A 14,850-nucleotide genomic window follows, 5' to 3' on the forward strand; every position below is an offset into this window, starting at 1 on the left:
CTTAATAAAATTTGTGCTTTGTCAACTAATACCACACTGCATCTCAAGGTCTCTCCCAGCCCCCAAGACAGTATCTGGAACACACACCTCCTTGCCCACTGTCATAGCCAGCAACTGAGTATATCAATAGCAATAAGTGATGAAGCTTAGCTCCTAATTTGATTTGTGGTTAACTTATATAAAGATAAAACTATGATTTGAACCAGGGTCTGTCTGAATCTGTGTATAGTTTACTGTAATTTCTACTATACTTCATGAGGATAGAGCCCCAGAGACTTAGCTAGGGAAGAAGCACCTCCTCCTAAGCATATTCTCTTAAAAGATGCATTGTTTCAGGATCCAAGATACAGAGAAGGTAACCGCTGTTTCTTTACATATTTGTGGAACGAATCATGAATTATGGGAAAGAAAGATGCAGCACAATTGCAGACCAAAAGCCTTGCAATTCACTCCTGCTACATCTGTCCACAGACATGCCCAAGGCCCTCCACACAAGGCTTGGATGGCTGTCAAGCTTACCCTAGACTCCTAAACCCCAGAGCCAGAGCCGAGCCGTCAGTGGCAAGATTGAGTGCCCAGCACTGGCACTTCCCAGCCATAAAATGTTCATAGGAATTCATTTAAAGTGAAATAAAGGAATACATAGGAAAAAGCCTTGTATATTGCACTATATGCAAAAGTTTTATTATGATCATGGTAACCTATACATTGGATTATCCACAATCTCTGAGCAGTAGGAGAATTGGGTCCCGATGAAGCTGAGCCCTCCGAACACACAGGAACTGACTGTGTTGGCCAAGTTGGTTTCCAAGTCACTGAGGATGCATCTTATAAAAGCCACTGTTTTTGTCTCCCAGTAGGCTGGGGATAGAGACCTTTTACAAATATTTTATTTCCCTACCTTCTTAAAGTGAACAGTCAGTGACTTCCTCTTGACTGCTTGTTCTTATGATGATGATTATCCATTACTATACACACTTTGCTTCTGTGTTATTCCTCCCAGACTGTTGGGCTTTAAAATTTTGTTTCCAATTCTTCATTGTCTTTATATGGCCTCCTTTTCTGCTAACTGCCACTCCTTGCTGTTACCAGTGTACCTGCCTTCAACAATCACATTTTACCTTTCTTAATCTGGCAATTCTAACATGGTAGAGACTGAGAATATGTTCAAGATTATTCGGCTTATGTGTAAATGAAGAGCCAGTGGGCTCTAAGTGACTTCTTCTGAACACACTGGCAGGAGTTTTAAGGAATTAATTTTAGTGATGACTATTTTATCTCTCCATGGGCTTCTTCTGCTTCTTCCTTGGTTTTCTGTCATACTCTGAACAGATCAGGTTGCTTTGCTAGGTAAACGTCTTCAGCAAAGGGAGGTACAGCCGTCTTATGATTTATGTTGCTCCCTTCTTTAGATCACCTACACATCATTTTCTATGTAGAAAATAGCTACAATATCATAAAACCATAAACTGAGCATTTTGTTGGATTTTGCAGAGATTGTTGTCTGTGTCCTGTGCTCTAAAGTCAAACAGAACTGGTTGGAAATCCCAAATTTCATCACTGAATACCTATGTGAACTTGCATAATAAATCTTTTCAAGTCTGAGCCACTCTTTTCTCATCTATAAAATGGGAGTAATAGATAGCTACTTCATAAGTTGTGAAGCTTAGGTGCTTTAATGCATTATCTTATTTAACACAGTGCAGAGAACATTGTGGACAGTTGGCAACTTGTAATTCCATTCTCATTCAAGTGCCTTTTCCCCTGAAAGCTGTGAGTCTTTTCCAAGCTATTGAATGTTTTGGCACAGAACCTCCTCTCCACTCCCCATGGTCTTTAGAGAATGAAAACTCATCACCTCACAAAGCAGCCCTTCTGTAGACAGTTGGCAGTTCTGGCAATTAGAAAGCTTTTTTATGTCACATAGCAGTTGGCCTGTTTCAGAAAAGAACAAAGCCAGCTTCCATCCCCTGTGGCTGAGGCTGACGCTTCTGTTTTTTCTTGCTCTGCAGTGAACAGAGTATCTGCCAAGCCCGGGCTTCCGTGATGGTCTACGATGACACCAGTAAGAAATGGGTACCAATCAAGCCTGGCCAGCAGGGATTCAGCCGGATCAACATCTACCACAACACTGCCAGCAACACCTTCAGAGTCGTCGGAGTCAAGCTACAGGACCAGCAGGTGACTGCTGAGTAACAGATTATACCCACGAGCCTGTGCACCACCTCCCCACCCCCCTCCACCCCCCACACACATATAGTGAAAAGAGCTAGAAAAATAAAGGTCAATATTTGGAATCAGAGGATCTGGGTTCAGATTTCGATTCCATATCTTCGTTCTCCAAGGTATGAGACCTTAAACAAACTATCTTTTCTGAACTTCAATTTTCACATCTGTCATATGGAGACAGTAGTCCACATCCTGCTTACTTCACTGTGTCATTGTCAGGTTGGAATAAAATAATAGATGTGAAAAAGCTTTGAAAAATATACTGTACAAATTCTGTACCTACATATCCATATGTAAAGGTGGCTGTTAAAATTTTTGGTTCATCAACCCCCTAAGTCTTACTTTGGAAAGAATATCAAGATGGTTTGGAGAACCTGAGATTATTTCTCTCTCTAATAATACATCCCAGGAAAATCAAATGAGATAGTTTGTGAGTGTGCCTGGTAAATACTTGTGCAAATACAAGGTAACAATCATGTCCACCTATGTCATGAATAGTCATACACACATAATTAAGACAAAGTAGTCTGGAACTAAAATTGAGTCATGGAGAAACAGTTTATCTGGCTTAACCACAGTGATTTTGGTTAGTGCTTCAGTGCTCTCCCTCCAGCTCTCTTAGAGATTGTCAAGGGCATTTGTAGCAGTGAAGTTAACAAATGTGTGATTATAGCCTTTATGAAAAACTCTACTTCAACAGCATCTTCTGGCAGACTTTGCTGGTCAAGCTTGAGCTACACTGAGTGGCAGATCAGCTGCTACCTCTGAAAGAATCAGACACGTTAGCAATTGGAAAAGAGAGAACAGAAACTTTGGCTTCTATTTTTAGTGTGTTGCCTATTAAAAGGGTTTCTGCTTTGGCCAAAATAGCCCTATTAGGTTTTAGATTCTTGTGGCTAAAAGGAACGCCTCTACTTCAGGACCCTTGATGTAAGGTATGTCTAACCTTGAACTCTTGGTACCTCCAGAGGCATCCCTTTTCCTTCTTGCTGAGCCATAATGGTATGAAGGTTTTTCTAGAAACCGTCTAGAAGCTACATCCCTGTTCTTCCAATTCACTGGTTCTAGATCTGCCTTTTAGAGATACACTGTGCCACACATTGCTGGATATATAGCACCCTTGACCCCAATTATGGTAGCAACCAAAAACATCTCACTAATTTCTGGAACACCGCATGGACGGGGGTGGGAGGGCAGTACCACCCTGGTTGACAGCCTTTGACATAAGTCCCATTACCTGGTGCAGTTCCTGAATCATAGTAGGTATTCCCTAAGTGATTCCTTTTATGTGGTAAGTGTTCCATCCCCTTCCTGCTGCTCAGTCACCCTCCAGGGCACACAAGGAAGAGTGTGCTGGGAAGGGCATCGGACTGGAGAGCTGGGTTCCCTGACACCCAAATGCACCTGTTCTCAGGAGCCTCCACACCTCACGGCCTCCTTCAGAGGAAACCACATGTTGCGGAAGAGACCTGTTTCCCATGCAGGGAGGGGCTGGCAGCAGTCCTCTGTGTTGTCCTGTATAAATTCAAAAAGGCTGTGTTGATTCTAACTTAGAGGTCTCCTAGAGTCTTACAGAAGTTACTAACATAGCCTTACACTTGGAATTGCATGTTTAAGAGCCAGGCTCCTCGGATGTGTTGAGGCTGTCTCCATAAATGGATGGAGCAGTGTTAGCTAGGAACATAAAAGAGATTCATAGTAAACCACGGCATTTGATAAAGTGGATGGAAACCTGGTCTGTAACAACTCTTAGGGACTTAGGAGAAAATATTGATTTTCACAGATCTGTTTCCAGATAGTATGGACTACCATCTTAGAGGTCAAACATTTTAAGAGAGAAAGATTCCTGTTTTTGTACCTAAATAGGGATATCTCACATGTTTAATGCTCTTTGTGATTTACTTTTTTCATGTCTATTATTTTATTCTTCCCATAACCCCATGAGGATAATGTTGCAAGAATTATTATCTCCACTTTGCTAAATAGGTGGATATAAAACCAGGTGATCATTTGTAGAGAAAAGGGCTAGTAAGTTATAGTACCATTAGCCAAAGTCTAACCTGAATTTAACATTGAGGGTTGAAAACCTAAAGGATTTTTAGTTGAGAATGAGTTATGGCCACCAAAAATGCTAGTGAGTTCTCAGGCTAAATTAATAGAAATAGACCGAATTTAAATAGAAGCAGAGTGAATTAATGGAAGTAGAGGTCCAGAAGAAGGGAGATTATAGTCTTGCTCTGCTCTGCACTGGCTGTGCTTCATCCAGAAGGGTGGGACCAAATCAGAAGCCACAAACTGGAACCTACAAGGAAGAGAGCATCCGAGCCGGTGAGAGGTCTGAACGCAGTGTAATGTGTGGAGCAATTAAAGGAGTAACAAGAGATGTAACTTGGAGAAGATAGAAACTGCAGGGAGCATGGTCACAGTTTCATATCTCTGAAGGGCTGCCATGTAGAAGAGAAATCTCATTTTTAATGCGGACCACAGAAAACAAAATTAGGAATACTGCATGGAGACTATAATGAAGAAGATTTGAACTCAGTAAAAGGAAGAACTTACTTATAAGCACATTGTGAGCCCATGAGGCTATCTGGCCATTTGGTAAGACTCTGGGGAAGACATTCTGTCATTAGGTAGAGGTTTGGATGAGATGAGACCTCAAAAGTCTTTGCCAGCCCATAGATTCTGTAGTCTTTAGATCCAGATGAATACACAGAGGAAGGAAGATAGTTCTCCGCCATCAATCTTCTTTTTTTGTAAAGGATTCTTGACTTTTTACTCAGAGGCCTCAAAAACAAGTTAGATAGTATTTGGAATTGCAAGGCCTTCCTTTAAAAGAACTGGAAAGGCACTCCCACTTACTCCTATACTCCTCAAAATAAAACATGCAAAAATTGTGTTTATGGGCTCCTATACAAAAAGTTTGACATTTTAAAATAAGTTTATCCTTCAGCAAGTGTTCACATCAATTCTGCCAAAGCTTGGAGAATTATTCTTAAAATATAGCTGATAAATGAGACAGGTTGAAAGTAAAATGTTGGAAAAAGATAAACCTAACGAACACTAACCAAAAGAAACTGGTGTAGGTATATTAATATCAGACAAAATAGACTTTAAAGCAACAAGTATTACTAAAGATAGGGCAGATCTTTTTAGTGATAAAAGGGTCAATTGAAAAGGAAGTCATAACCCTAAATTTGTGTGAATCTAATATACTTCAAAATATATAAAAATGGACAAATCTAAAGGGAGAGACAGACAAATTCAGAAGCGTGGTTGGAGATTCTAATTATACCTCCAAGTTACTGACTGAACAAGCAGATAGAAATAAGTAAAGACAGAAAATTTGCATAACGAGAGTTACAGTCAAAATGACAGAATAGACAATCCCCAGCGTCACTCTCTCCCAGAAATCAACCAATTTACAACTATATAAAAAAGCAACAGCAGCCAAGCTGGGGCCGCTACAGCTCAGGGGAAGAGGAGAGACCTACAGAGTGCATGAAGCCACCATGAGAGGAAGAAAAAACTGCTCTGACCATTTCATGCCGTGGCCGCTTTAAGGCTGGAATCACTGAGGGCACGGAGCAGGAGCTGGCCAAAGCTGCAGCTGTGCCCTTTGGATGGAGTTGCTAGGAGGCGGCAAGGGAGAAGAGGGCCTTGGTGGCCCCCAGGCCAGCAAGACCACTAATAGGGTTCCCGTGGACCCACATAGGAGCAAGAAACCACAACAATTGAAAAAATGGAGCCGCTCAGAAGCTGGTGAGTCATCTTAGGGGACTGGTGCATGGCCCATCCCACGGGAAGTGTTTGCAGCACGGGCAGTGGGAGAGATGGGCCCACCAGGGGAACACTGGGGCACAGCAAGGACAGCTGATCACCCCAATCGGCATAGGACCACTCAGAGGAGACTGGTCAGGAATATAGAATTGCATGGGGTGCAGTTTGATGAAAAGACTCAGGCCCAGATCAGAGTTACTATACAACCCTATTGCACTGAGTCTCCCTATAAAGTCAACCATTATAACCTGTGCTGCACAAAAAGCCTCCCTTAGGGAAGCAGCAGCAAAGCAGCAATTTAGCTAAACCACAGAGCACAAGTACTGGTCCCAACAGGAGGTTCCCCCACTTTAGAAGTAAGCAAAGGACAAAAAAATTAGTTCTGGCTCAGACACACCACCACTGCCTTGGCCTGCCCAGGGATGTGAGGAATGGAGCCAGGGACTGGATCCCCCTCCCACAACCAGGCACACCACCAGCACCAAGGAGCATGCCAAAAACATCACCTTCATGTGGGTGGCCCACCACAGCCACCATAATAACCATGGATGACATGAAAGCAGCTAGATACCACAACCACCACACAGATGGCCCGCCAGCCACTGGAGTGCATTGACACAAGGAGAGTCACCAGCAGAGATAAAGAAAAGAAGAGGATGTCTCTCTCCACAAAGCCCATTCCAGAGTGACAGAAGAAGCATCTGCTTTACGATAATATTGGGGGACCTGATCACACCTCTCAGCATTGGACAGATCATCTAGGCAACAAATCAACAGAGTATTATTCTTTCAGAAGGAGAGAAGAAATCTAGGGTAATTAGACGTGGGAGGGGGAGGGAGAGGGGGATGGAGAGAGATTGGACAAGGGGCATAAAGAATAAGTATGATTTGTAACAATATGCTAGTAATATTGATTTGATCAACATATCTCAATGTTAAACCCCCAAAATATGTATAATCAATTTTGATTCAATAAAAATTAAAAAGAAAAAAAATTTGCATAACATTATTAACTAACTTGATCTAATTTACATTTGTAGAAACTATAGCCAGTAACTGTACAGTGTATAGTCTTCTCAAGGACATGTAAAAATTGACCAAAATAGACTGTATGCTGGGCCATAAAGCAAGTTGCAAGTTAAAAAGGATTAAGATCATACAGAATATGTTCTTTAACCATGGGTGAGTTAAGGCCGAATTCAGTAATAGAAGGATAACTTTAAAAATCTCCAGATGTTTGGAAATTAAGTAATATATTACTAAATGGACTACGAGACAGAAAAGAAACCACAATGTAAATTAGAAAATATTTTGAACTGAAAAATAATGAAAATACAACGTAGTGAAACTTATGGGATGCAGATAAAAGAGTACATATAGGGAAATTTATAGCTATAAATGCATATATTAGAAAAAGAAGAATGATTGAAAAATCCATGATTTATGTTTCTATCTCAAGCTGGAAAAAACAAAAGCAAGTTGAACGCAACAAAAGTAGAAGGAAAGTAAAAATAAAAATAAAAGTTGAGGAAATAGAAATCAAATGTGTGAGAGAAAAGCAAACTATCTTGGTTCTTTGAAGCAAAATGTGGTTCTTTGAAAAAAATATTAAAATTAATAAACCCCTATTAAGAGTGATCTAGGAAAAAAATGAGAAAACACAAATGGCCAATATCAGGAATGAAAGGGGACATCACTACATATGCTATAAACGTTAAAAATAAGATAACATTACAAATAACTTTATGCCAGTAAATTTGACAACTTAGATAAGATGGACATTTCCTTGAAAAACATAATTTACCAAAGCTGATGCAAGAATAAACAGAAAATATAAGTAGTCCTATATCTATTAAAGAAATTTCATTGTTAATTACAAACCTACCCTTCCCACAAAGGAAACTCCAGGCCCAGCTGACTTCACTGGAGAACTCTTCCTAACATTTAAGGAAGAAACAATACCAATTTTACATGAACTCTTTCAGAGACTAGAGAAAGATGGGCCACTTTCTATATGGTCTTAGTAGGCCAACATAACGGTGATACAAAAACTGCACAAGAGGGTTGCCCGCTGTGGGCCTCAGCCACCCCCCCCCGCCAGCCAGCAAAGAAGCCCCCGCCCTCCCTGCCCCCCTCCCACTGCTCCACAACATCTTAGAATGTAAAAAACATAATAATAAATTAATTTTAAAAAAAATTTTTTAAACTACAGAGGAACATTACAAGAAAAGAAAATTACAAACCATTATTTCTAATGAATAATGATGCAGTAAGTAAACCAAAGCAAAAGATTAATGACTTGCATCTAGTAATATATTAAAAAGAAAATCTTAAGTGAGATTTATTCCAGGAATGCAAGGTTAATTTAACAGAATAAAGGCAAAAAAAAACATATGGTCATCTCTTAGATGTAGAAAAACGATTTGGTAAACTTCAGTACTCCATGATAAAAACCACAAAGAAACTAGGAAGAAAAAGTGATTTCTTTAATCAGATAAGGGACATCTATAAACAATAAAACAAAAACTATAGCTGACATGCTTAATCTCTTGCTTTCTCTCAGAGTTCAGGGACAAGAGGCCAACAAGCACTTGGCTTTGGACGTGCCTTCCTCACTAAGCTTAATCCTTTCTAGCCTTTGATTTAAAGTGAGAGATTTGTGACTCTTCATTTTCCTTTCACTTCAACGCTCAGAGGCCATTGTAGGGTTATTAATTGTCCTAATTTCAATGTTGTTGTGTGTCAGGGAATAGGTAGGCCTGAGGAGAGGGAGAGAGATGGGGAAACAGCTGTTCAGTGAAGCAGTCAAATCACACAGGACATTTATTGATTAAGTTCGTTGTCTTGTATGGGCACAGCTTGTGGCACTCTGAGGCAGTTACAGTAGTAACATCAAACATCATTGATCAGAGATTACCATAACAGATATAATAATAATAATGGAAAAGTTTGAATTATTGTGAGAATTACCAAAGTGTGACACAGAGACAGACACGGAGTGAGCACATGCTGTTGGGACAATGCTGCCTTTAGACTTGCTCCATGCAGGTTTCCACAAACCTTCAACTTGTGAAAAACACAGTATCTGCCATGTGCAATAACACGAGGTATGCCTGAAGTTCATGAACAGGCAGAAGTTACTGATGGTCACAGACGTAAGAAACATGGTTATCTCTACAGGGGAGTGTTGGGCAAAGGGTACTAAATGAAGCAGCCACATCCAAAGTGGACCTGCAGTGGTTCAGATGTCGCGTTGTGTCCTCTGCCTCATTCTAAGCAGAATAAACAAAGGAATGGAACCATTAGGTCAGTCTGTGCTGAGATCTTAGCTGTCGGCCAGCCAGATCTACCTGGCAGTTAATGAACACTAGACATCTCTTGACAGATAGTCAAGTGGTATCGGCTGTGTATTATCTGCATCTAGATCCAAAACACACTGTGTTTGACTCTCCTTTTATAGAAGGCGATTTTCAAATAATAAATATAAAGTTTTAGTGGTCATGTCCATCCAGCAGTCTGTTTATAGGAACGTATCCTGTAGAAACATATCTTCAAAAGGATACTCAGTGTCATGATATTTATTATATTGTCTTCATTTTACATGTGAGGAAACTGATGTAACTTGTCCAAGCTTATTCAACTGAAAAGTAATCAAGCTAGGGTTTTAATCCAAAACTGTTTAACTCAGAACCCTCTGTTTGTTCCTAGTACTGAGTACCATAGTTGTCTTCAAAACCGTCCTAGACTGTTGGGGGCTGTGTGTAGACAGCAGATGGCCGCACTTGGTGACCAGCCTTTATACTCTAGGCATAGATACAACAGAAATGGTTGGCCCAAGAGCATGCAGGCAGAGACCAGCCACATGCGATAGGAACCCAGAGTACTGTCCTCTGGAAAGGCTCCACTGCACTCTCCCAGAGTAATAGCCTAAAACCTCCTGCACTCAGAATCAGGAGGCTCCAGAGATCGGAGCTAGGACCACAGGGAATTATAGGAAGAAGGATTATACACTCATACTTGGTATACATGGGAGATTGGTTCCAGGACTCCCAAGGATACCAAAATCCACAGATGCTCAAGTCCCTTATATAAAATGACGTAAAATTTGCATATAACCTGTGCACATCCTCCCATATCCTTTGTCATCTCTAGATTACTTGTAATACCTGATACAATGTAAATACTGTATAAGTAATTGTTATACTGCATTGGTTTTTAAATTTGTATTTTTTTTATTGTTTAGGGGTTTTTTTCCACAATATTTTTGATCCACAGTTGGTTGTCCAGGGATATAGAACCCAGGGATACGGACAGCCGACTGTACTGGCAATAAGAAGTAGCATAAAATCCTAGGCTATAGACTTGGCCTCTAAATCCCTTAATTTAGTCTGTGACTTTGGACAAATCACTCATTCTCCCTGGACCTCAGTTTCCCAACTGTAAAAAGAGAGGATTTAGTTAGATTGTACCTAAGGTCCCTTTGAGTTCCCTGCAGTGATTCTCTGCTGGCCACACTTTTTCTATACCCTGAATAGGCATCAATCTCCCCCCTGATTCTCACTCCCTGTAAGTCCCCTTCTAAGAATATGGCCAAACAGATATTGCAGATCATAGGATTTTAAATCTCATTTCCCCAGAACATCCCTTCAAATACCCAGAGACAGTACAGTAGTTGTGATAAACTGAAGAGTCTTCTTTTACCTTGCTTCGATATCACTCAGCCATCCTGGATACAATGTGGTTTCCAGACCATCTTTCATTTAAAACATTTTCCTCTGGCTTGCTCCAGTTTGTTAATGTCCACTGAAAGTGCAACACCAAAAGCAAAAAAACCTGAACACAGAACTTCTGATATGGACTTACCAGGGCAGAGCGAAGGAGGTTCTCATCGCCCTCATTGTGGTCACTATGCCACTGTGAATGTGTCCTCTAATCTTAAGAGCTGTTTTAACCACAGTCACTTTGCTAGTTCTTATCATACATATACTCTACAAAATCTCCAGCCCTTTTCTTGATGACCTAGAGCTAAAACTAGTCGTCCCCAGTTTAATTCTTTTGGTTTAGCTGTAGTGTGTATGTGAATCTTCTCAGTACAAAGAGTGGAAAATAGAGAACTACCCAGGAACATGTTTGCAGATGTTGGCCAAAATATCTGCCTATCAACATGTAACAAGTTATGAAACAATTACATTTTTTTGGCTGATATAGCTTACTCTGCCCACCCCACCCCCCACCTCCCCACTTATAGGAGGACCCAAACCTACCTTCCACCTGACTAAGACGTGGAGAAAAGCTGCTCTGGATATTGCCTGTATTTATTGCCCTCTGGCTTTACTTTGTCCAACAGCACAGCAGTGTGGAGCAGTAAAGGAGAGCAGTAAGTCAGAGTTCTTATCCCAGTGCCCCAGCCAGCCAGCAGAGTGTCTTGATCATGTCCCTCTTCATCTCCAGATCTCTTCCTGAGCTCAGATCCCCAATCTCCGATCACAGAGCCTTGGAGCCTCAAAGCCAGAGGAGATCTGAGAAATCATCTTGTATCTCTCCCAGAGCACAATCCTTTCTATCGCATCACTAACAGCTAGCCATCCAGCCTCATCCAGACTTTGCTTACACGCTCCCATTTAAAGGGACCTTAATGTCTCTCAGTTAATACTTAAAGACAACCTACTGTGTGCCTGGAGCCATGTTAGGTACTTTGACATATATAATTTAATCCTCACAATACACTATGAGGGCAAAACCATAGCCATACCATATTCTTGCCCATTTTACAGGCAAAAAAACTGATAGCTGGTAAGTTCCATGATATTAGATCATGTTACTCCAGCCACAGGGTATAGGGAGGCAGGATAATGGCTCCAGCCCACAGTGTCTCCTCCTCCAGACCTCCCACTGCCTTCACTGAACACTACTTACTATATATAGTCTTGAAGTACTTTGAAATAATTTCCTTTTAAATGTCTAAGACAGCAGAAGTTTAGAGGGTAGAGCGACCTGGTATTGAACCTGATTGCTTATCTAGATTCTGTTTAGTCTTCTCTGTATCTTTCCCTGCCAGGCCTGGCATTGCTCTTAGCAGTTAATTGCTGCTTATTGATTGATTAATAATAAAGATATTAGTAATGCTGTATATTTGTGTGACACATTAACTTTACAAGTTATCCTTTTAACTAGTAACCCATTTATTGATGCATTCTAGGTACTAGACACTATGCAGAAGGCTATGGGAGGCATAATTATGAATTTAAAAAGTCTCTTGCCCTTACAGAGCTTTATATCTAGAAGATAAGATATACTCATAGATAAACTATGTATCACAACGTGATCCTCATGGTAAACCCATGAGTTTGATAAAGCCAAGATTATTATCTCCATCCTATAATTCAAGAGACAGAGCCCCAGGGAAGTGCGGTGACTGCTTTGAGTGACATGGCTAAGAGGCAGCACCAGTACTAGACTACAGGGAACCTGACGGCCAGCTCAGGTCTTCTCCTCTGGAGGTTTTGACTACCAGCCTTATTAGCTAAATGAAATAACGGGTTTTCCAGGCCATCACTGTTCTATAGATGATGATTTGGAAAATTTGCCTAATCTGGATTTCATCCTCTTTGAACCCATCCCCATCTCCCTGTCCTCTAGAAGATACAATATCCCTGCCCCATTGCAGCTCTCTCCAGCTCACTTACATTTTATTTATTTACATGTGTTTCTCTCTCTTTTCCACTCCAGGTTGTGATCAATTATTCAATCGTGAAAGGGCTGAAGTACAATCAGGCAACGCCAACCTTCCACCAGTGGCGAGATGCCCGCCAGGTCTACGGCTTAAACTTTGCAAGTAAGGAAGAGGCGACCACATTCTCCAATGCTATGCTGTTTGCCCTGAACATCATGAATTCCCAAGAAGGAGGTAAGTGCTGCTTTGCCTTGGCCTGGTGCCAAGCCCCTCTCCCGTTATCCCTCATCCCTTGCACAGCTCTTGCTCTCTGGGTATCCTAGCTCTGCTACAGCATTGAGCTGGTGTTCTGCACGTTCTCAGAGAAAGCTGCTGCCTGACTCTAGATTTAAAGAGATGTGAATAATTTGAAAGAGGAAAGAATGGAGTTTATATCTTTTTGCCATTTTTGAGATACAGATATGTACTCATACGTTCCTAAAGCTATATATCCAGATCTGTTTTACATTTGCCATCCTACTTCCATATCCTAGAACACATGTTTGGCAGAGATCAAAGAGATCAACAATTTATTCTGAAAGTCAATTATTCATTTATATGTTTTACAAACATTTACTGAATACCTACTGAGTACAAGAAACAGGTTAGGCAGAAAATAAGAAATGAATAGAATCCTTCCCCTCAGAGCACTTAGTTTTCAGATTGTGAGAAGTATTGTGATAGTGTTTAGACCTGGGTAGACAGACTCATAAATAGCTAACTATAATGTATTGCAATAAGTGCTGTAATAAAAGTAATACAATGTACTTACGGAACACAGAAAAGGAAATAAGTAACTCTGCCCATCTGGGCTGCCAAAGGGAGGCTTCAGCAGTGGTGGTGACATCTGAGCTGCAGTCCTGAAGGGTGGGGAGTTCACGAGGCAAATGTGAGATCTGGTGTCCCAGGCAGGAGCAGCAGTTGCAAAGGCAGAAAGCCATGCTGGAAAGAGTGTAATGCAGGGCTTCCAGGGCCTGGGGTGCAGATAGGAAAGAGATTGGAATTGAAATGAGAAGAGTGGAGGGGCTTGCCCAGTGAAAGTCCCTAAATATCTGGAAGACTTCTGGTGTGTTTGATGCTTGGTGTAGATAGTGGGAGGGGGGCTAGCAAAAAGTTTCTAAGTAGATCAGTTAAAGCAAAGACGCAAAAATACATGTGGCTTTTACTGGACATTTGTGATGGTAGTGTTAGAAGGACGATCGAGCCTTTCCCAAGCATGGATGTTGTGATTACCTCAGATACGGTCCTGCAGTTGGCTTGAGATCTTACCTTGGTAGAGCATGGTACTTAAGAACCAAGCTCAGAGTCACACAGCTCAAAGTGAGTCCCGTTCTGCCACATTCTAGCTGGAATGTGGAACTCTTGGGCAAGTTACTTAACTTTTCTGTGCTTCAATTTCCTTGCTTTTACATTTAAATGATCTAAATGTAAAATGCTTACTTAGCAGGCTGCCTGGCACATAGTAATCACTCAGTATTGGTGAGAATTATTACTATCATTATTGCTGCTGCTGTCGCTGCTACCAGTACCAGAATTGAGGAGGGAGGTGGGGAGACATGGTGCTCAGAGCCTGCAGGGAGATGATGCTTAAATATCTATTGTGCCTGATACATTGCAGCTTTGCGACCCCATTTAAACACTAGGAGAATTGTTTTTAAGTAAATAAAGAACGTATTTTGAATGTGCTTCCCATGGGTCGCACACAGAGCAGGTACTCGCAGAGTGCTTTCTCCACCGTGACAAGGCTGCAAGGTGTGTGGATCTTCTGCTTAGACCCTGGGATACACAGTAAGGAAGCTTCTCAACCACAGCAGTTGAGTGACGAGCACAAGGCCCAAAACATTGCAGGCACCCAGTAAATGTTTATTAAATTGTCTTTTTTCCACCCAAGAGCCTGGAGCTTCGTGGTAAAGTGAACTGAGTTTAATGTTTCCATTCTAAAAACATTACCTTACCTCATGCGCCCCCAGGATGTGGGAGTGCAGCTAGCACTTTTTATCTGTACATTCAGATACATTGAGGGGCAAAAAAAAAAGGTTTTAATTTAGTCAGACACCTAATGCTTAAGTTAAATAAAAAGTACTAGTTATTTTATTAAATTCACCATAGAATCACAAGTAAATCAGGTA

At 41.1% G+C, this 14,850-nt stretch overlaps 1 protein-coding gene across 1 annotated transcript in view; it reads left to right on the forward strand.

Moving 5' to 3' along the window:
• The window catches only part of EVL (Enah/Vasp-like), a 173,005-nt gene that overhangs the window by 109,323 nt on the left and 48,832 nt on the right, over positions 1-14,850 (forward strand). Inside the window, exons 2-3 of the mRNA XM_063090240.1 lie at positions 2,013-2,181; positions 12,739-12,916. Coding sequence (XP_062946310.1) covers positions 2,013-2,181; positions 12,739-12,916 — 347 coding nt within the window. The remainder of the gene's footprint in view (positions 1-2,012; positions 2,182-12,738; positions 12,917-14,850) is intronic.

Source organism: Cynocephalus volans, chromosome 3 (assembly GCF_027409185.1).
Source record: "Cynocephalus volans isolate mCynVol1 chromosome 3, mCynVol1.pri, whole genome shotgun sequence".
Taxonomy (NCBI): Eukaryota; Metazoa; Chordata; class Mammalia; order Dermoptera; family Cynocephalidae; genus Cynocephalus; species Cynocephalus volans.